Source organism: Strix aluco, chromosome 20 (genome assembly GCF_031877795.1).
Source record: "Strix aluco isolate bStrAlu1 chromosome 20, bStrAlu1.hap1, whole genome shotgun sequence".
NCBI lineage: Eukaryota > Metazoa > Chordata > Aves > Strigiformes > Strigidae > Strix > Strix aluco.
The window spans coordinates 5468025-5490641 of record NC_133950.1 but is presented as its reverse complement, the minus strand read 5'-3'; the positions used below and the strand labels follow the sequence as shown (position 1 = coordinate 5490641).

Sequence of the window (22617 nt, the reverse complement as noted above, 5' to 3'; positions counted from 1 at the left end):
TCAGAATGAATGCTGACCATGGAAGAGTGCTCTTCTTGGGAACCCTCCCAGACCTTCAGCCTGCATGAATAAGCCAGCAATGAACAGAGGCGGGAAGAGAGCAGGAGATGCATCACCACCTCGGCACCAGCTCCCTGAACAGATCTCTGTCCTGTCAGCTGCAGCAGAGTCCGACCCTCCCTTTCTTCTAATTCTTCAGAATATCTTAAAGATCAGGAGAAAAAAATCTGAGTGATCCCAAAGGCACAACTCCTTCACCCTCTCTGTCAGAAACTCATACCCCATCACCAGGCAGCTGTTCTGTTCCAAAAGGGAAGCAAAGAGAAGAAAAATCTGTATTGCCATCATCCCCTGCTGTAACCTCACAGAACATGGTCAGAGCACTCTGAGATGAGCAATAGAGGAGAGGTAAATGTTCCTCTTCAGTCGCCTGGAAAATCCTCCTTCAGAATAAGACATCAAAGAGTTGCATAGGGATAGTCACACGGTATTTCTGAGCCACGGAAGTTCTCAGGCCTCACATCAGGAAGAATCAGAAGTTGCAACCAACAACAAATACTCTCCCTCACCTTTTTCTCACTACACGTACCCCCTGCAGTACCCTCTAATCCTCTTTACCTCCTGCTGATGTTCAGTTCCATACCCACCACCACCCTAGTGAAGGGAGCGGAGCATGGACAGACTGCAATTGCATTGAAAACAGAAGGTGAACAAAGCCTTGCAAATAACTCACCCCTCACTAAAATGCTCAGACATGGCAGCTGGCCCACCCTGCTGATACACAATCCCTCTGTAGTTCTTCATTACCACTCCCCAATTTCTCAAAGACATTCTGCCACACACATACACACAAGCTCTCCAGAGGAATAGACTCTGAGGTGTAAAAATGAGCACCAAAGAATAAGATCTTTGTTCAGTTGTGGAATGTGAAGTAGGTGGGATGCAAAAGCCGTTATACCAGCTCCTTTCCTTGGAGTCAAGGGACTCTAAAGATAAAAAAAGTCAAACCAAAATGGACAATCCTCAGAGAACAAAGCGCAGCAGAAATGGAGTGAGTTGGGGCATTCTCTGCACACTTGGCATCTCCATCCAGATGGTGGGTCTCCTGTGTCTGCCTGGGGAGCTACAGAGCTCCATGCTTCTACCGACGAATTGAATTAGCAGGTGAAGTAGCAAAGGAACTGGCATTCCAAAGATTCACACCCACCTCATTTTCTGCATGAGGACTGTGCTCTGCAGGGAGACAGGAGGGTTCTAACTCCCGGATCCACAGGAGAGGAGGATGCTGCCCTTCCCTCCTCCATTTAGGCTTCCACTGTCTTACTGATGACTCTGCACCTTCCTGCTCCTCAAAGACCACAACCCTTTCCCCTCACCACATTCATCAATGACTTTAAACCTTTCTTAAAGCTTTTTTTTGTGGGCTATAAACTACTGAAGTCAAGGCCTGCCTCTTTTCATTCACATTTAGGGTAGAGCCTTAATCCCAGCTGCAGTCTGCTGGCAGTGCAGGGAACATCCACACATCCAGCTAGGGTTATTACAGTGGAAAGGAGTCCTATCCCACCAGGTAAAAACACTCACGGTGAAAGCCCAGAGTGCCATGAACATACATGCACCAAGGACTCAATTCTTCAGTGTGCTGAGCTGTCTGGGCCTAAGCCACTAACACACGCAAACAGGAATTTAACTACAGGATACTGGTGGGCTCGTACAGCCATAACACTGCCTCTCCCTGCTTTCTTCAGCCAAGCTGAGGAGTTGGAGCAGATTCGGGTACTTTTATATATGTGCTACTTCTTCAACTTAAGTAGAAGAAAACTCCTTTGCTTCACTGGAGTTACTGGATGAAAGCTAATTATACAGCTTAAGTGCTCTGCCAAGCCAAAGGTGAAGTGTTCAGAAGCTTGCAAAAGCGGTACTGAGATACACAGAATTTCTGCAGGAAGGAAAGAGTTGACTTCTCTGTTATTGGACTGCAGGGATGAACAAAAGGGAGCCAAATTTTCTACTCTCAACATTTTTATAGGATAGCAACCTTCCTCGCATGGTTATTTATAAATGTTACAGACTGTGTTAAATTATACACTGCAGAATTTCAAAAGATGACTTAAAAAATGATGATTCTTTTTTTCCTCTTCTATACACATTTAGAGTAATTTCTAGGCAACTTTATTTATTTCTAAGTCAATACTTAAGGATCCCATAAGGACTGTGGTGTTTCCATGTGTACCTCTCGCTGCTTGATTCTTATCTGCAGCAGCTGAATTCACTTGGATTCAAATACAATCTCAAGCCTGACACACCAAGAAGAAAGCGGGTATGAGAAGGCTTCCCCGGAGAGCTTACGGATATGTTACGAGCACAGAGAGGGCTTAAGTGCTGGTCTGGGGAGCCCAACAGCAGCACATTACCCAGGAGTCGCATCAGCTCCATTGCCATGTTCTCGTTATCTGCGTTCAGAGAGGAACTAACAACTAGGAGCACCCGTAAGGCTGAGTAAAACAACAGCTTCGTAACTGCGCATCAGAGAGGCTCCTACTCCTCGGCTTTCACCAGGGTTCCCCAGGTCTCAGGCACCTGAACAGATCTGCAGTTTCCCCTCATCTACATCAGAGATTCTCTGTCTGGCCTGAATTGGACCCCACAGATACCACGAGGGCACTACAAAGTGAGCAGGAGACAACACTTCTCCCTGTTGGAACTGGGGGGGGCTGCAGAAAAGGACCAGCAAAGGCTCCAGCTGACAGAAGCAGCTGCAAAAATAGCCATGATAAAGGACTCTCTTGCCATTCTGGGAAGCCTCCTCAGACCTGCCTGGCCTGTCTCCTCCTTCCCTCTGCCTCACAGACGCTCCAGCTCAGCTGCATTAAACCCCAGCCTTTTTCTACCCTTCCCTTCCTACCACCATGGGTTGTTAGACCAAATGTTAAGTAATGTGTCCCTGGAGTTTCTCATGCCTGAAAAAAAATCAAAGAAAACTGCAGTAAATTGTTTTAAAGCCCTTCCATTCACAAAGTTAGCACAATTCAGCCAAGGACAACTTGAAGGTCATTAGACCAGATCCAAGACAAAAGGCAGGGACTCCTTCAGTCGGCTGTCAAAGACTAGTGTGACTGGTCTTGTTCTTTTAGCAAGAGGTGTTTCCTGCCTGTAGAGGTTTAAACACACACACTTAACAGTTTACATAAAATTATAACATCACTCTATATTACATTCTATTTAATAACTTTATCCTCTGCAAAACAGTTCAACGCCACAGAACAACCTGCTACTTGTTCACACAGGATTTTCTGTGGGTTCAACAGGATTTTCTATAGGTTTTGTGTGCAAAATGTTTTCTTTCCTCACAGAGAAAACACAGCCATGTTAGAAGTCAAGTGAGTTTCTCTGGTGCTCTCTTGCCCATCAAGCAGAACTCGCAACAAGCTGACAGGGATGTCTAAAAAATTAACACACTAGCTAGCACATGCTGGTGCCCTCAACTAGACAAGGCAAATCTCATTTCAACCCCTGTAGAAACAAACCCTGGGAATAAATCCAGATGTTACCTTTGTCAGAAAAGACAGCTTGCTGCACAAACACTAAGCATGTCAGTTAACACACTATAACTCACCTTTTTTTATTCCTCAGTGAAAGCAAGACCTAGGAGTGATAAACCACTGTGGAAGCATTGTGCAGTGCAGTCTTTCACTTCCCAGCTGAAACTTCTTCCAAGGACATCAGCTCTAGGGGTGAATTTATAACAGGGCACTCGTCCACTAAAACTGAACTCATCCCCACAGCCCACCCAACCCCTGAGTCACCAGACTACCTTTTCTCCTCAAGGGCTACACAGATCTAGAGGGTGACTCCTCCTGCCTCTCTGCTGCTGAGATCTCACACTAACCCTTTATGATAAATAAATGCACTTTCATTTCAAGGCCTATGAATAAATAGACACACGCACATACGGATACAAACAAGGCATGTCAGTTCTCTTACCTGAGCCGTTTCTACCTTCAGGATGATTTTGTGAAAGATATTCTCCAAAAGCCCTTGCTGCTCTGCATATCCAAGCATCACAGAAGGCATCAAAGGAGAGAAAGAGATGGGTAATGGTTAAAGGCCAAGGAAAGAAAGAACAGTTCAATATCAATATACTGCTGTTTTCCCGCAGCTGCCCTTCCCTCGGCTTCAGGTGACGCTAATTTAAACATGCTGCAATAGCAGTGGGGGCTTCCTGGTTAACACACCTCAGTTTTCCCCCAACCAAAGGAAATAACAGAGTCAGACTACAAGCACAGGACTATTTCAGGCTTTAGCTTCTCTGTTAAAACCAAAAAAGAAATTGAAATGCACCTGCATTAAGCTTGGCCTTGTTTCAGTGATGCACATAGGAACTGGATCACTGTCTCTAACCTCCCTAAGTTAAACAGTTAAACCCCTCCTGGCAGTTCAGGAAAGAAGGTATCTCTACCCCAGTCCCAACCATCACCCCAGCCTTCTACTCCGGTTCTGAATGCCCCTATCTGTGAGCTATCACAGCTTAGACATTAATGCCAATACCCATTTTACCTACCTTTACCCTAAATTCTCGAGCACCAACTATGTCAGTATTTGGATTACTGGACAACCTTATTTGAGAGACTCCCACAACACCCCACAAAAGCAGTTCCTGGTTCTCTGATGGATTCAGGTTCCATGGATGACTGAGATTTTACTGAAATATATTAAGAATCAACCAGGCAGGGTGAGCTCAATCCTTATCACACATCAAGGCCTACATAAGAGAGCAAACCTATGAATACTCCAACCAAGGAAAAGCTTTCTGCTTGCAACCCACACAGGAAAGGGATCCTTGGTCAAGGCATGCATTCCCTGGTAGACAGTAAATACAATCTCCACTTTTCTATAGCCGGGCCATTTGTAACATCCAGCTGCCGTGCTTGTTCTCCTGTACTCGACAGACCTGTGACTCAAGAAAGCTAATACCAGCTTTTCCCCAGCCATCCATTTTCCCCAGGTTTGTAGTTTGTAGAACAATCTCTCCAAGGTCTGCAGCATCACAATCAGGCTGATATTTGCCAATGGACAGTCCAGGGTGAAGGTTCACAAAGAGTGAGAGAAAACAGCCACCCACCTACTGGGCAAGCCAAGCCAACAAAGCCCAGTAGCCAAGCACTCTCAGCCTGCAAGGACACCAGTATCTCTTGTGGGAGGAGACAAAGACCTGCTGCAACAGGGAAGACTCTCCACACCAAGGCATCATGTCCACTGTCCTCCACCTTCAGAGGTGCTCAACCTCAGAACATCCCTCTCCAGTTCAAGCTGCCACAAAAGGCTACGCTCATAACAGCCATTAAACATCTAAGTGGAAAATGGCTTTGACCTCCAAAACAACCTTCTGCTTTGCTATCTGACGCAGCAGCATACCCCAACTTCTGTAGCTAGGATTTTCCCCCACTGCTTTTATACACCTCCTCCCAAAGGGGAAAAGATTAACAAAACTACAATGTACCTCCCCGAGCAACTAGAGCTGGAAGGAGTGAAAAGTCCATTTGTCATCCACAGCCAGCAACCGGGGATCAATATGAACGAGTAATTTAATCTCCCTGGGACTAAATTTCAGCACAGCCAAATGCAAAATGCTTTGGAGCAGCGCAGCTGGAGCTGTGCAAGAAGCAAGGTTTAACCTTCTGCATCATTCCAGGCTAACATACAGTGCCGAGGTTTTTTCTGTTTCCAGGTTCCTGCCTGTCTAGTAGCAGGCTGTGCCTTTGGACACTAGCCTGGAGTGGCAGTTGCCCAAACTATCTTCCTCAATGCCTGAGCACCCCCAGACACGGTCATGCAGAGACTGTGCAAAATGGGAAGCTGTACAATTAATACACAATCCCCACTACAAAGAACAAAGGGCTGACCATCATGGTTCACCATACAAGAGGATAAGTGCCTCATGGCTGTTCCTTGCAACCACTATCTTTCTGTCTGGGCAAAAAGCAGGACTTGGTCCTGGGGCAACACACAAATGTAAAGCTGGGAGCTGGAGTGTGGCAACTTCAGGTAAGTGGTTGAGTCACCATCCCTGTAGGTATTTAAAAGACGTTGTGGATGTGGCGTTTAGGGACATGGTTTAGTGGTGGACTTGGCAGTTTACAGTTGGACTTGATCTTAGGGGTCTTTTCCAACCTAAATGATTCCATGATTCTACAATTCTAACATCAGGCTATGCAGCTGCAAGAGCACTCCTGAGCTACTCCTGCCCTCCACCTGAGAGGTGGTTAAGGCTCAGCCAGAGCCACGGCTGATCTCACGTAGCACTGGCAACTGCCCTGCTTTGAGCAGATGGCTGGGCTAGAGACTTCCAAGATCTTCCACTAAGACTTCTGTGATTTCAAGGCTTCCCATGGAAACGTCTGTCCTTACAAGGCATCATCAAGATTCACAAACAGGGCGCTTATACCCTTGGGAAAGACTTTGAAGCTTCTCCTGTGCAGCAGCAGTAGAAAAAAATAACAGCAAGCAAGTTCTCAGGTAAATTATCAGTGAGAGAACATGGTGATTTACACAAAAAATGCTAAAATATGATGATAAAATTTAGTCTGTAACTAGTTCAAAAGCTCCAAGAGCATGTTAGTTCATCTGTCATTCTCTCCATTCATCTCTGCTAATGCCCAAAGCTGATCTGTCTCCCTTAAAATCTGAAACAATGCTTCACCCTTAGCTTGCAAACCACAGGCTCAAAAAATCAGTACCAAGCACCTCCTAAGACCCAAACTGCAAATGGCTAACACGGAGCCAGAGAGAAGCACTGCTGCCCTCCATCCCACCTTCTTCCACGGTGAAAATAGCGTCACTCAGAATAAGAGCCTGAGTTTAAAGGTGCTGCAGTGCCTCTAACCTCACTCTCCTGTTTCCCCAAGCAGACGAAGTAAGAGGGTAAAATCGCAAGTGCCAGAGCTCCCAGAGAACAGAGCTCTCCTTGCACTCACTCAAAAACATTGCTGCTTGGACCGGGCTGAACCCGCGGTTCTGTCACTACTGTTCCACTCGCACTGCTCTCAGACGCTGCTGCAGGCCAACCTAAGAGGAAATGAATGTGGATGCTTGATCACAGTTATCTAGCGACAGCTAATAAGGCAATGACGCCTGCACGGTACAATGTGCGGCGGGGGTTTTCCAGCCAATTACACCGCAAACTTCAGACTAATTTTTTGGCCTATTATCTCAGTGGTTGCCTTCTACATTCCTGCTTCCCAATGCCATCGGCTTTTCCTTGGCTGTGTCTCAGCTGATCTCCCACAGATGTCTGCATGTGCCCTTTGCCAAGGGGACTCTGCTGGCCACACTAGCTCCTTATGCCCGTCTCCCCTTGCCAAGCCTTTTGTGTTCCTTCTCTGCCCTCACTGTGCTCGCAGCCACCCCAGTTTACCAGCATCTGCCCATATCATTAATGTGCCATTTACCCCCTCTCCTTGGCTACCCACTGACTTGATCGAAATAAAGCCAGAGCAGAATTCAAACAGATGGTAGCTGCTCTATTCATCCCATTCTTTTCTATTTCTTTTATCAACACACGGCATTAATACAAGGCACACAATCGTACTTTTCTCTCAGTTCAGTTTTGCCTTCACTATCACAGTCAACATAGTTCAAGTCCCATCAAGCCACCTGATGGCACTGGACAGATAACCCCTCAACTGGGCTCGGAGCAGAGACACCTCAGGATAATTTAACTGGCAAGAGATAAAAAAGGAAACTTGTTTCACATAAATGAGATAAAGTAGAAGGTGCCTTACAGATAACACGGGCCGATGAGCTATAACCCTGAGTGTATGACACTGCGAACGCTGCATACAAATGAGCAGGTAGTACTGAGAGGTAATCAGCTGATGACATGACAAGTTTAGCCCTGACTCATCTAGAGAGAGGTTTTTATTTTAGTGGCAAATCAGACCTGCATGTTACTCAGTCAGCACAGCTTGATTTAACAAAAGGACATCAACCAGGGACCATAGCCTTGGTACGCTGCACTACTGAGTCTAACCAGTAAAGACAAGACTGCCACCGCCTCAGAGAAAACCCCACCATCTTCTCCAGCTTCTTCTCCATCAAAAAGACTTCAAGAGTGCAGAGGGTGGGATGGGGTAGCACAACACAGGTGACAAAGGCAGCTGCCCTTCGGAGGGCATTTCTCAGTACTCACTGCGTGTTAGATGTCAAAGCCAGGCTCAGGTCTGGACAAGAAACTGAGATTTTCCAAAGAAGCACAGACAGTCTAGACATACATTTGCTAGAAGGAGGAAAGCCGCCAAATAACAAAGATCTTGATTACAATGTGGTGAGCATGGAACAGCCTTCACATCTCTGAAATAATCACATCAACAGGATAAAAAGGGCCTTGATGCATACTAGCAGCTATGAGAAACTGATGCACACAAATTTATGCAATCCACCAAACTGACACTGAACTGTGTGAAGAAATGTGTACTGAAACACTCAAAGATACACAAAAGACCTGAGATAACTCCATTTAGAGCATAGCAGCCAGCTAAGCAAAACCTGGACTATTCAGGAGTATTACATGGAAAAACAAAGAACACCCACCACCTCCTCGTGTTCCTTCAGAAGTACTGCCCAGAGGAATTGCAGCAGGAATCTGTTGTGACAGCATGTGACAGTGCTGCATCTCAGGAAAACAGAAGAGAAGAGACCTCCTGCATCATCAGGACCTACGTCCTCCTACAGCAGCAATCCTGCTCTTGTCACTAAGCAGAGAGGGGAACACTGCCAGCATATCCATAGTTAACAGCTCAGTCATGAAAAGACTGTTGACACCTACGTTGTTTAAACCTAATAGTAACAATACCCTGACAAAAATTAGGTTTCTGAAATATCTATGTAGGGAGATGGTAGCTGGAAAATTTTAATTTTAAGATTCTAAATTCTCACTGTCAAGAAAGGGAAATTGGATGTCAGCAATGGATCTTAAAGTCAAAGACCCCATAGTCTTGTAGCTTGGACAGAAGGAGAGAGGACAGAGCAGGAAGTTGTTAAAAGAACAAGATAATCAAAGCATGAAAGTTCATACAACTCACAGGAAAATTCACAAGCTGAAAAAAGGAACCTAGACTCCATGAAGAACGCCGATCTAACTGAAAAATTGCTCACACAGTAAGAAACTTGGGATAAGGAACACATTCAAGTGCCTTGACATTTTGTTAGTGCAAGATTTACCCTTTTGCAGCAATTAACACTTTGTGGCCTTGTTTAAACTCACTCTCTAGCTCTCTCTAGTCGTTAGAGAGGGAATAAGGCCAAATTCGTTCCTCTCTGTGGGTATCTTGGTCTAGATGCCCAAGTCACAGAATCCCAGAATCCTCTAGGTTGGAAAAGCCCTTGAAGCTCCTCCAGTCCAACCATGAACCTCACCCTGACCGTTCCCAACTCCACCAGATCCCTCAGCGCTGGGTCAACCCGACTCTTCAACCCCTCCAGGGATGGGGACTCCCCCCCTGCCCTGGGCAGCCCATTCCAACGCCCAACAACCCCTTCTGCAAAGAAATCCTTCCTAAGAGCCAGTCTGACCCTGCCCTGGCGCAGCTTGAGGCCATTCCCTCTTGTCCTGGCGCTGGTTCCTTGGCTCAAGAGACTCATCCCCCCTCTCTGCACCCTCCTTTCAGGTAGCTGTAAAGGGTGATGAGGTCTCCCCTCTGCCTCCTGAAACTGGGTAAGATGAACCACATTTTTGACTCAAATATTTCTTGTGCTAACTATAGCAAACACCCAGCAAAAGTCTCATGTGTGTTTGCTCACACTATCACACGCTCCCAAAGAAAAGCTGTAGGCCGGAGTAACACAAAGCAGAGCTGCAGGAAAAGATGTACTTTATTGCCACATTTGGGGTGCCAGTATCGTCTGTGGGCATCAAGGCAGCAAGGACAAAGAGAGCGCATTTCTCAAGGCTTTGGTTCATCTACGCCCTTAAAAGTGTGCTGCGGAAGCCAAGGAGCGTGTGTCGGACAGGACGCAGGTCAGGACCCTGAAGAGAACCTGCAAAGCCCAAAGCGCAGCAGCCTGGCAGCTGTCAGCAGAGGGGCAGCACCAAGGTCATGACTCAAGGACGACTGCGTCATCCCTGCCTTCAGCGCTCGTGCCCCGGGAGCCGCAAGGCAAAAAAAGCACACATTGGAAGGAAACACTGTACGAGAGCGAGATGTCACATACAGGCACTTCAGATCTGATCAAAGCAACCACACCAAGCCACAGTCGCTTCCCGGGTGCCGTACACGGAATCAGCGCACAGCTCGCTGCAACTCTCTCAGGAGAAGACAAGGCTACAGAGACCAAAGTTGGCAGCACTGTGGATGCTCCCAACAATGCTAGCACAGAGCAGCTATGCCATTATTTTGTAAGAAGCTATTTAAAAGACCTAGCAGACAACAAACTGCATGGAGCTTAATTAATTCTCCCGGGGCAGGAGACTCCCCTGAGTCGCTCTGCAGAGATTTTAATTTAAGAATCTAGGGAGCTTGCACCTTCTGCTTAGATCACATTACTCACAACAGCAAACAAATGATGCTCCCTGCTCAGTAAGACAGTCAAATGCACACACACACACTCCAGCTACACATAATAAATATACATCAGTGGCCACTTGGAATTTCAGGAGATAATTTTTCTCTCTAAAAGAGAATTCAGGAGAATCATGCACAGAGCAGAGCTCCGGAGGTGCAGAGAAACAATCTCAGGGCATCTCCTCCCGCAGCACGAGAACAGGATCCCACAGCTGCCTACACGAAACCGCAAGGGACCTGATCATTGCAGCAGTGCTACCTATACAGGTGATCCAAGTCCTCCACCCCTTTGGGAAGGGAGGAATAGTCTATCTCTGTAGCCTTACCTACTGTCCTGCAGAGTCTTCGCTGTAGATAAGGAAGATAAGGACACAGGGGATACATGGAGGACCCAGGGCAGAGCAGAGGAGCTGTGTGCGATGTGCTTGGGGAAGCCTGGAAGAAACCTTTCAGCAGGTGGGTCATCACCGCTGTAGAAATTCTGAGGGTGGCAGAGTCCACACAAGGCAGGGACCGAGACAAGCCTGGAGTGGCAGGATGGAGGTACACTGGCAGTGCCCGTCCCCACCAGCACCTTCTCCAGGCAAAGAGGCAATGCAGGGAGTTCCTCAACACGTTCTCTGCACTCCCCAAAGGCTTTTTTGAATAGGCATTTCTAGCACAGGGCATGAACAGGGAGACACAAAAGAGCACCTGTCCTGTGCCGTGGTCTACGTGACCAGACACTCCTCGAGGACTTTATGTTCCCCAGCCCAAGTCCACTCAGCTAACTCTTCTGGTCAAACCACCACAATTCACACCTCCACCAAGAGACACCTCAGAGCTCCCACATAACACTAGCAGCAGCTGGTCAGTAGTTAGCAGGCAAACCAGAACCCCAGAGGCACCTCCTGGACTCTACACAGTTGATACTACTTGAGCAGCATCTGCCCATGCTGGTGTAGGCTAGCAAGCCATTGCATTCAAAACACGTTAGTCGCTCCCAAACACCCACGCTACCATTTGAAATCTTACCAATTACCAAATATGTTGTTTGTGTGACTGGCTGTCTAATCCTTCTCCCAGAACCCCATTACAACAGTTATGGTGCATTTTGTGCCATTTCTGTATATCCACCTGGCTGACATCTGCCAAATAGAATCCCACTTCCAGATCTCTGAAAGCACTCAGGTTTCCTTACTGGTTACAACCGGGGTGTATTATAATATGGGGAAAAGTTCCAGGCTCTGCCCGGACAGCTTTCTCCAGAGGCACTCCAGACCTTGCAGGATGGATTTCTTTACAGTGTAACCAGACAGCAATATAAAGATTTCTTCACTTCAAGCCATAAGCCTATATCTTTCCTCCCGGCACAGCAGAGATGCCGTAATGCTGAGTTACAGTCACAAAAAGGTGACTGACATCTCTCAGTAGCACAGATCGAGTCCTACACATGACTCCAGGTTATTCTAATGCACTTTTGTCTAACACAAAGGAGAGGTTATATAATGCAGCTGAAAAGTTTATTTCTTCTCATTTTTTTCTGCAGCAAAGAGCTAATCTGGATGTAGCAGAGACACCGACTGACCTACCCCCTTGCACAGCCGTGCTGTAGGAGCAGCGAAAAAGCTGCGCCAATGCCCCGAAACAGTCACCAGATGACTGCCGTGACACTTGCGCTGCAGCGTGGGAGAAGGGTCGTTTCCATCTCTCTGGGCAAAGGGCACTGACCTGCGACAGCTTTTTAAACCTAAGGACAATCAAGCAGTAAATACATTTTCTAGGATCTCCCATGTTTGATACCAAAAAGCACTGGGACTGGGCAGTAAGTGAAATTCTATACTGTAGAAGAAGCTATATAAAAACGTAACAAGCACAATATAGAACCCAAATCTTTTAAGTGGTCAGCGGCAGCGGCGTGGGGCACTGCCGGAGAGGGCAGGTGAGGTGGGACCAGATCTTCCCGCAATAGGGTTTCCATTCAGAGGAGCAAGACCCCCTGAAGAAAGCTGCTGCCTTTGCCCTCGGACACGCAGATGGCATTTCAGCGGAGGACAAACCACCCAGCAAACCGACCGTGCTTCCAGTTCCCGAAGATCTGAAAGATCCAGCCCTGACAAACCCACCTCTGCCCTGCTCCTCGCCAGCCCCGCAGCCGGACCCAGCAGACGCCGGCAGCACGGGCGGGGATCAGCGCCCCGACGGCTGAGTGCGGGGGGACCGCGGCCACCCACGGCCACCAGCCGGCTGCTTTTGGGGGGCCCCGCAGCACCCAGCGAGGGGGACGAGCCGGCCGCGGGCACACGCCGGGGCCCCCCCAAGCTCTGTGCCCCCCCGGCTGCCGCTCCCCAGCCCCGGGGGCTGAGCCCCCCGCCCCGATGGGCCCCGCACGGCCGCCGCTCCGGCCCTGGGGGACAAGCCCCGGGGTCGCGCCCGCAGCCGGCTCGCCCCGAGGGGCTCGGGGCCTTCTCCCCGCGGGCAGAGCCCCCCCAGCACGGCCGGGCAGGCTCGGCGGGGCCCGCTCCCCCGGCACCCACCTCACTTTGGCCGCCACCGACGACATGGCCTCGTTCCTCAGCGTCTTCCTTTTGGACACGGCTGTGCCCATATTCGCGCGGGGGGGAGCGGCCGGGGGAGCGCTCATCGCACGACCCCGCGGCTGCCCATGCCGCGGCGGGGCCGGGTGCCGGGGCGAGCCGCCGCCGCCCCTCGCTGCCGCGCTCCCTCAGCGCCCCGCCATGCCGCGGCCCCCCCGCCCCGCCCCGCCGCGCTGCCCCCGGCGAGTGCTGCGCTCCGCCGCCGCCGCTGCCTCCTCATTGACTGCGGCAGGAGGGAGGGCCCGGCCGCCCAGGAAGCGCCGCTATATTTGGCCGCCGGCTCCCCCCTCCGCCCCCGCCTCCTCCCGCCTGACATCATGGCGGGCCTCGGCCCGGTGACCCCGCGAAGGGCGCTCGGCCCCGCGGCGCGGCCACCGGCGGGACCCGCGATCAGCGCGGTCCTGCCCTGCGGGGGTCGTGCCCGCACCCGAGGGGAGGCCCAGGGCGGTGGGGGGGGGGGGATGTGCTCCCGCCAGGAAACAGACCCGCAACCGGCAAAAAAACCCGAAAGCCGTCATTTTGACATAAAACTGTCGCCTGCCTTTGACGGAACCGGTGAAAGGGTTTGTGCACGGTTTATTTTCCGCAGCGGGGCGGAGGGTGGGTGCACCGGGGTCCCGCCACGCGCAGGGTGGACGCTGTCCCAAAGATCGGGCTGTCGAGTGTTGAACAGGGCTGACACAAATGTCCCTTCCCAAAGCCTGGCTTTATCCCAGAGCGGGGCCCAGGGCAGCGCGGCAGCTCCCCGGGGCGGCGGAGGCGTGAGGAGCAGCCAGGTGTCCAGAGTCACCTGCCAGAGCAAACGCCTTCCTCCGGGTCATCAAATGCTTGAAAACAAACCCAGCGCCAGGGCTGGGCGGCTGCTTGGTCAGCCAAGCCTCAGGGGATTCTCATCTCGGAGAATGACAGAATGGTTTGGGTTGGAAGGGACCTCTGAAGATCACCCAGTCCAACCCCTGCCCTGGCCAGGGACATCTTGCACTATCACAGAATCATCTCAGTTGGAAGGGACCTTGAAGATCATCTAGTCCAACCGTTAACCTCGCACTGACAGATCCCAACTACACCAGATCCCTCAGCGCTGGGTCAACCCGACTCTTGAACACCTCCAGGGATGGGGACTCCATCACCTCCCTGGGCAGCCCATTCCAACGCCCAACAACCCCTTCTGCAAAGAAATCCTTCCTAATATCCAGTCTGACCCTGCCCTGGCACAACTTGAGGCCATTACCTCTTGTCTTATCACTTATTACTTGGTTGAAGAGGCTCATCCCCAGTTCTCTGCACCCTCCTTTCAGGGAGTTGTAGAGGGCCATGAGGTCTCCCCTCAGCCTCCTCTTCTCCAGACTAAACCCCCCCAGTTCCCTCAGCCGCTCCCCATCAGACCTGTGCTCCAGACCCTGCACCAGCTCCGTTGCCCTTCTCTGGACACGCTCGAGTCATTCAATGGCCTTTTTGGAGTGAGGGGCCCAAAACTGAACCCACTCATCGAGGGGCGGCCTCACTAGTGCCAAGTACAGGGGTCAGATCCCTTCCCTGTCCCTGCTGGCCACGCTAGTGCTGATACAAGCCAGGATGCCATTGGCCTTCTTGGCCACCTGGGCACACTGCTGGCTCATGTTTAGCCGGCTGGCAATCAACACCCCCAGGTCCCTCCACTAGGTCAGGTTGCTCCTAGCCCCGTCCAACCTGACCTTGAACACCTCCTGTGATGGCACATCCACAACTTCTCCGGGCAACCTCTTCTAGGGTCTCACCACCCTCATCTTAAAACACTTCTTCCTTATGTCCAACCTAAATCTACACTCCTTCAGTTTAAAACCTTTGCCCCTTGTCCTGTCACTACAGGCCCTGGTAAAAGGTCTTTCTCCACCTTTCTATTAAGCCCTCTTTATATATTGAAAGGCTGCAACAAGGTCTCCCTGGAGCCTTCTCCAGGCAGAACAACCCCAGCTCCACAGCAGAGGGGTTCCAGCCCTCGGACCAATTTCATGGATGTAGGTTTTGATCCCTGGGAGGATTTGGGAAAATGATTTTCCTTGAGAAAGTATTTTATAAATCTGCTTTCAGGGCAACTGCGTGAGTGGGGGCAGCAAGTTTTTAAATATTATTTGCAATATATACAGAAAAAGCGCTTGGGTGGTGCCCCTGACTCTGCAAGCAAGTTCGTGAATCCCAGGAATTCACAGCCAACTTGTTCAACCAGATTTGACAGAGGGGTAGAAGTTTCATAGATAATTAAACTTCCTACAAGCCTTGTGAAGAGAGGCAGCCAAAGGGGGGAGAACAGACAAACAGACACACCTTGTGGTGTCTGCAGCTGGGGAAAGGCTGTAGCATAAGATCATGTTTCACTGTTCTTCAGAGACCCTGCACGGAAGAGACCGAGAGTTTGGGAAAAGCTTCAGTCCTCTTTCTCCAGAGACTCCAAAGTCAAATCTGCAAGAGACCATATGAGGACTTGAGCAAATTAAGTCTGACTATTTGGTCTATTAATCTACAAATTGAAAAATAAAGTAATTTGTGTAGAGAGCAGAAAAAAGATGAATAAGGTACCCAAATACCCTGCTGTGTGTGGACACAAGGAGCGGGATGTAAATACCTCATCAGCTGGAATTTTCTTTTCGCTGTGAATAACAAACTTTCAGAAACGTATCTTTGCTTAGACTCAAGCTCTGAGCGGAAAAAGTGCCATGTGTGCAAAATAAAGACGTCACCCTGCTTTTTAGCTGAGGCCAGCTGACCGAAGGAGAGGTGCTAAGTGGCATGGACTGCTCCATCCCTGCCGCTGAGGGAGCTGGCCTCCGTGTCCCGCTCGCCCCGCAGAGCTGCTCTTGCGGATCAGAATCGCTCCTCTTCCCGGGGGTTTTGTATCTCAAGCAGGATGAACACAGCTCTGTGTTACACAGCGCTGAACTTAGTGACAAGACTTCTTTAAATGTCACAGTCTTGATCCCATGTGATAATATTGGTGGAGATTTTAGGGCGGGTACGCCTCAGTCTTGTGTGTTGGAAGCAAGTGGGGTAGAGCTGATACATGCTCATCTGATTAGATGCCTAGCCGTGCTTCATGCCACTAGAAACACAGTGACACAGAGATCTGAAGGTGCACACACAGTCAAAAGAAGGCAGAAAAGAGAAATACATGGGAATGCTTCAAAAATAAGGTCAGCCCAAGTCTTCCGTCTGTGCTTTCCCCCCTTTCTTTCCTGTGTAATTGGAGGGGGAAAATGCTCTTTATTTCTACGTTTAAATATTTTGTCAGTTGTAGCAAATGTTATTCTTTAAAAATACAAACAAAAACCACCCCAAAACTGACGGGTCTACTCTATCCCCGATGTAATCCCCACCAGATCTACCTGGAAACACCCTAAAGTTTCTCACAGTGATATTTTTCAGGTACAAAACAAAACCCATGTCAGTGCATTGGATTTCTTCCCACAGAAGATGACTCCTATTAAACTTCTACTCATGACTATCCCCCCGCCCCCGCCCCGGTTTTTGTTGCACAGTCATGTCACTGAAGAGTTCTACGACAGAAAATAAGAGAAAATCCATCTGGTTTTAGGACGCACCTTAAAAAAACTGTAGAGAACTTGAGCCATGCAAGCAGTTACAGCCTCGGTGAAGAAGTGTCCGGTACTGTCAATTCCCAAAATTAAAAAGCAGGGATGCCTTCACCTTCATCCTGTTTTCAGACCACCCTCTGCCACATTTGTGCATCTTGGAGCTCTCTCAGACTCTCCCTTGTCCATTCCTCAGCAAGGTCTTTCTCTTTGAGGCTGGAGAGGGTCCAGCCCAGCGTAGGGCTCCCTTCAAAGACACATCGGCTGCTCAGGGCTTGACCAGATGGGTTTTGAAGACCAACAAGGATGGACCAGTCTGGTCCATGTCCCAGGGCTGCACCACTCTCACAGGGAGAGATTTTTTCCATATATCTAATGGGAATTTCCCTTGTTGTAACAGGTGCCCACTGCCTGTTGGTCTGTGTGCCCTTGAGAAGCTCCATCACTCCCAATAGCACCCCACAAGCACTGGCCCACCTCCCTGCAGTTTCCCCTCTTGTTCTCTGCTCCTTCCCTACCTTCATTTAGTGTTTTCTCCCTGCCTTTGGGTTTCTCCCAGCTATCTGGGGGTCTGGGTTACCCCAGTGTGGCACAGAAGAGGAGGTAGCGGCCCTCTGTCTCGTTACAGCTGGAGAGACGCCTTTGCTTCATGCTAGGAAAAAAGTCAGGCGAGCCAAGCAGACTGTTCCCCATCGTTTCTCCATGGCAACAGGCCTTCCAGACGCACGCACATAGGCAAACAGGCCGAGGAGGCAGGGAGCACCACGGTCCCTCCGCCCGAGCCCCAAACCTCCACTCATGGGGCTCTCTGCTGAGCTCACATCATCCTAGGGGAGCACACCCCAAACCAGCTTCCAAAACCATCATAGTCGGTCAGAGAAATGCTTCCCTCCTTCCACCAGTGAAGGTTCAATATCCTGAAGCATGACCCAGGCAAAATTCATCCTGGCCAGGGATGATTTTTGTCCATATAAGGGTATCACACTTGAAAAATCTGGTATCTCAGCATCCTGTCAAAGCAAACAGCACATCTCCACCTAGGGGGAAACCCAGAGCCTTAGACCTGGTTAGGTGGTCTAGGTCTTAGATCAGGCTGAGATGAGATGGTCTGATGATTCTCAGACTTTAAGAATCCAGTCTTTTTATGTTTAGAAAAGCCTAAATGAGCAAAAAGTATGTATCCTGACAATTTAAATACAAAAAGGAGAAGTAAGACCAGCCCAAAACAGTCACAGGAGCAACTGCAAAAGGCAAAGGCAAACAATAATAAATACTTCTTCAAACACATCAAGCACAGGAAGCCTGTTGGAGAGTCTGGAGAGTCAGCAGTTGGCCACAGCACAAGAGGAGCATTCGTAGGAGATAAGGTCAGAACAGAAAAACAATGAAAATTTTGCATCTGTAGTCAGTGAGAAAAAGCTCAGAGATGTTCCTGTGCCAGAAGTCATCTTTATATGGACGTGGCATTGGTTTTGACTCATATTCAAGTGTCAGCAGAAGAAGCTGAGGAATAAATAGTCAAACCAAAGAGTGCAAATTCACCAGACTGAGATGGTTCACCTAAGTGCTCAGGAACTCAGAGATGATACAGTTTAATTACTTAATTGGAGCATGTAATCACTGTGCGTAACATAGCCTCGGTGTCTGAGAGCTTCAAGGTGACAAATGGGAAGGGTTTGGGGTTATGACAGACCGTGCAGTCTGAGGTTCCTCCTGGGTAAACTGATAGAAATTGTAATAAAGAATATAATTAGTGAATAGTTGGATACATCTGAAATACTGGGAAGAAAAAAAAAGTGGGTTTCCTCGAATAAAGGAATGCTTCATAAATCTATTACAGTTCTTTAGAGGAGTCGATAAGCATGTGGTGTAGTCTGCCTGGACTCCCAAAAGGTCTGTCGCAGGAGTTTCTTACAGAAACGCAATTACCATGGGATTAACAGAAAAAGCTTGAAATAGATAAGTAACTGGTTAAAGGATTCTCAAAGAGCAGCTATCAATAGGCAGGCTCCTGAATGGAGGGAGGACTTGAATGGAGCCCCACAGGGACCTGTGTTGGGGTCTGCTCACTTCAGCATATTCAGAAATAATCCTGAAGAGGAGTTGAAAAAAGGGGTGACAGAGCTTGCTGATGATGCAAAGGTATTCAGGGTCATAAATACATGAGATGCTGTAAAGAATTATACAGGGACCTCATGACAGTGAATAACTAGGTAATAAAATGGCTGAGGACATCCAGAGCAGATAATTACAAAGATAGGCACACAGGAGAAAAACAATCCCAACTTCAGTGGCAAAGTATTGGGCTCTGCACTGATCCTTATGCTCAGAAATGGCCCCTTTTTCTCCCAGGTTCATCTGAATAGCATCCCCACCCAAGCTGCCTTTGTGCCTCACACACCGGTCGCTGGCTTTGGACGGAGTACAAACCCCGGAGGCAGAGGGAAGGGACGCAGCAATATGGGAAGCATAAACCAGGACAAAGCAGGATGATTAATGGGCCGTGTGTGATGACTGTTGTTTCTTTGGTCCAAATTGAGACCAGGATCATTTGTGGTCTGCATATAACACAGTTATTTAGTTACTGGGAAGGGCAGAGTAACAGGGTGAGCAGCGCCGAGGGAGGTGTGGGACCCCCCTCCTCGGGGACATTTCCCAGGGCTGTACATGACCGCAGCGCAGGCCGAGGGGCAGGTGCCTCCCAGGCACGTGATGTGCTGGGACTGCAGGGGTGGTACGGCGAGGACTGGCTCAGGCAGGGATGTTTTTAGCCCCCAGCCCTCTGCGCCCCTTGTTCTGCACAAAACAACCGGCCCGAGTGCGGTGGTAACGGAGGGGTGAAGCACCAGACTGAAAAGAGAAGACAAACGGATGTGTCCATAAACACGGCGTCCCGATTCAGCTCCCCTGACAAGTCACAACGACCCTGAGAGCTGGCAGTAAAACCAAGACGGTGCGGGAGCTGGAGGAGCTGTCGGGGTTTATCTGCGTAGCGCTGTTTGGAAAGAGTTGGAGGACAACGGTTATGGCCAACTACACTGGGAAGCTCAAGGTCTCCCATGTAGCAGGAGGTCACTCAAATATCACCTAGTTGCCTTCCCACTTGGCCGATTTAGTCACTTAAAGATGTTGCTGTTGAATTCATCAATTAAAAACTTCACTCTAATGAGGCACTGTAAGAAAATAACTTTCCCAACACTGACATAATTAAAATTAGGCAATACATCACAGAAGCAATATCAATAGCTAACAAGTTGGAGTTAGCCAAGAATTATGGTTTTGCTTTGAGTGGATTCATTTGGACAGAACTGTTCATAAATGGCCAAGCATCTGAGATCAGAAAATAAGAGCTTGTTCAAATGCAGTCGCAAACATAGTCCTGATCGCTGGGTGAACAGTTCTTCTGAACCAGCTGGGATACAGAGCACTCAGTCCTGATGTTAGGCCAGCTCACCCCCCGCTATTTTTAGTAAAAGACCTAATCAGTAATTATCAGGGCAGGATACAGCCTCTCAGCCTTACTTTCTGTTACCTGTCCCAGCCCTGACGTGCTAGTAAGTGCAGCACTGGCGGGAGAGGAATTCAGAACCCTTAGACAGGGTTACCTGTGCTCAAAGATTAAACTCTCCCCTCCACCCTCCTAAGCCACTGCACTTTCCCAAATCTTTTAACTTTGCCAGCATTATGAAGAAGCCAAGTATTATTTTATGTTGTCGGTTTGCTGCTGCACAAAGCAGAAGGTTCCTGGCAGGGAACCCTGGTCCAAACTGGAGATTTGGAAGAGAGGATCAGTGCTTAGTTGGGGGTGGAGGATGCGGGAAAGCAGAGCCTTTCTGTCCCAGATTTGGAAAAAAACAATGCTGAAAAAGGCCTTGGAGCTTTACTTCTCATGCATAGCCATAGTCTGGGGGGATTTGAGGGCTGGTGCACTCTCTTGGGATGAGTGCAGCAGCACATTAACAGCACTTGCACTGGCTGAGTGTGGCTGGGATGGCTCAGTGCGCTGCCGGGCTGGGCTTCTCGCACCAGGGGCTTTCCTGGGCACACGCAGCCGGGCTGTGTTTCCCCCAAACCTCAGCCGCAGAGCCGCTTCCTCAGCCCCCGCTGACCTTCCAGGCTGGATCGATGACTCAGAGCAGGAGCTCTTCCAGGTTGGGTTGAGTGGCAGCAGCCCAGCTTCCCACTGGGAGACTCCCGGAGTAGCTCTGAGCTGGCCTGGGTCTGCGAGCGCAACCTCAACAGGCTTCACCGTGGCTGCCGTTCGGAGAGACGGGAAGGTGGTGAGGCTGTGGGATTTATTTTGCCACCTTCTTGCCAAGAGCAGCGCAGGAGCCTTAGCAGCTTTCTCTGAGCAGACGTTAGAGAAGGGGGGCACAGGCTTCAGCTTTGCACCATCACGCAACAGCCCCTCTGGCCAGGCAATGCCTTTCCCTGCTCCCGCTGCACTGCAGCACCAGCGCTGGCACGGCCCGTCCCTAGCGGGAGGCATCACACTACTTAAAGAAAATTATGTTGCTGGCCTTTTCATTATGTTGCCCAGCAAATGTTCCCATGAAATATAGGCCTAATTATCTACCCACATTCAGATTACTCTAAGATGCAATTTCCTTCTACTCTGTGGAGTTTGCTTTCCTTCTATGGAGCTCATGATTGAAATACACTCAATTAGCTATTACTCTGCTGGCTGAAATCTTGAGCTGCCTTCCTGACAAGGCTTCTCCATCCAGGTCTCACAGGCATTACAACAGCCAGGTGACACAAGACCACATGAAAGCCACAAAGATGTCTCACCACTCAGCCATGCCTGTTATTTATTAGATTTGTATCGCGAATGGAGAGCCTAGTCAGAACTGAGGGCTTGAAACATGAAGCATTGAACAAACCTGCCTTAAAATGTGGCCCCAGAAGGCTAAAATAATTTTCTAAATGCAAGCCATGCCTTGTGCCAGGTAGATTTGGAGCCAGGCAGACTCAATCCTGTGCATACCCTTACTAATATGCATGCGCACCAGTTCATAAAGTAATAACAGTAATAACAGTAACAACAATAACAACAATAACAATGATAATATAGTTCAGGCACTTATGGGAGGACGAGAGCATGTCCAACCCCATCAACCCCATAAACCCTTCCAGCCTTTCTCAAATCCCTCTGTCCTTTCCCAAACTCAAACACAACCAGAGCATTTCCCATCGCTCCTTCCCACCCCCTGCATGCCCAGGCACGCAGCCCCGCTCTCCATCCCCCGCCAGCAGAAAGCCTTTGCTCCTTGCTGCCGAGTCAGTTTTCTGGCCATTTACTGAGCCGAGAACGCCTGAGTACCAACATAGGGCAACTGTGCACAGAGTCTGTAGTGTCCAAAACCAATACAGGCAAGCAGAGCTGCCAGAGAGGCCAAAGACAGGAAAGAGCGCCAGGACGGGAGATTGCTGTGGTCTGTGTCCATCCCTTGGTGGGCTCATTTCAAAAGCATGCTCCTGAATCCCGGCGAGGGAACTGACTCTGCCCAGGAGAGGAAGAGTCTGGATGAGACACCACGTTTCTGAGTCAGGAGAACTGACAGGAGAGTGGGCATTTCAAGAGCAGCATAATATTACATACCCTTTTTTTCTTGAAATGATACAGCAGGCAGAGAGAAACAAAAGAAACAAGTATTGGCTATAGCAGGAGGGAGGATCTGAGCAGGATGGTAAATCATTTCATTCTTGTTGGCTAAATGAGTGGCATCAAATTGACATACACCAGTCCCTCAGAGTAAACTACAATAAATAAAGCGAATTGATATAACAAAGGAAACAACAATGTGGATATTTCATGCAGGGAAAAAATTCCTTAACTTCTCCACAGAAATGTGAAAGCATTGGTGTGAATCCTCCCTGGAGGTCTTTGGTCCTGCTGCCTGCTCGAAGCAGGAC

The 22617-nt window shown here is 49.3% G+C and overlaps 1 protein-coding gene across 5 annotated transcripts in view; it reads right to left on the bottom strand.

Annotated features, from left to right (window-relative positions):
* Nucleotides 1–13322, bottom strand: part of NSMF (NMDA receptor synaptonuclear signaling and neuronal migration factor) — a 48461-nt gene extending 35139 nt beyond the window's left edge. For 4 of the 5 annotated variants that reach the window (XM_074846074.1, XM_074846076.1, XM_074846075.1 and 1 more), the window contains exons 1-2: nt 13076–13322; nt 3985–4046 (exon numbers count right to left, since the gene is read on the bottom strand). In XM_074846074.1, coding sequence (XP_074702175.1) covers nt 3985–4046; nt 13076–13182 — 169 coding nt within the window. In that variant the 5' untranslated portion in view covers nt 13183–13322. The remainder of the gene's footprint in view (nt 1–3984; nt 4047–13075) is intronic. The other variant, XM_074846078.1, reaches the window with a different exon arrangement.
* Between the last annotated feature and the right edge of the window lie 9295 nt (nt 13323–22617).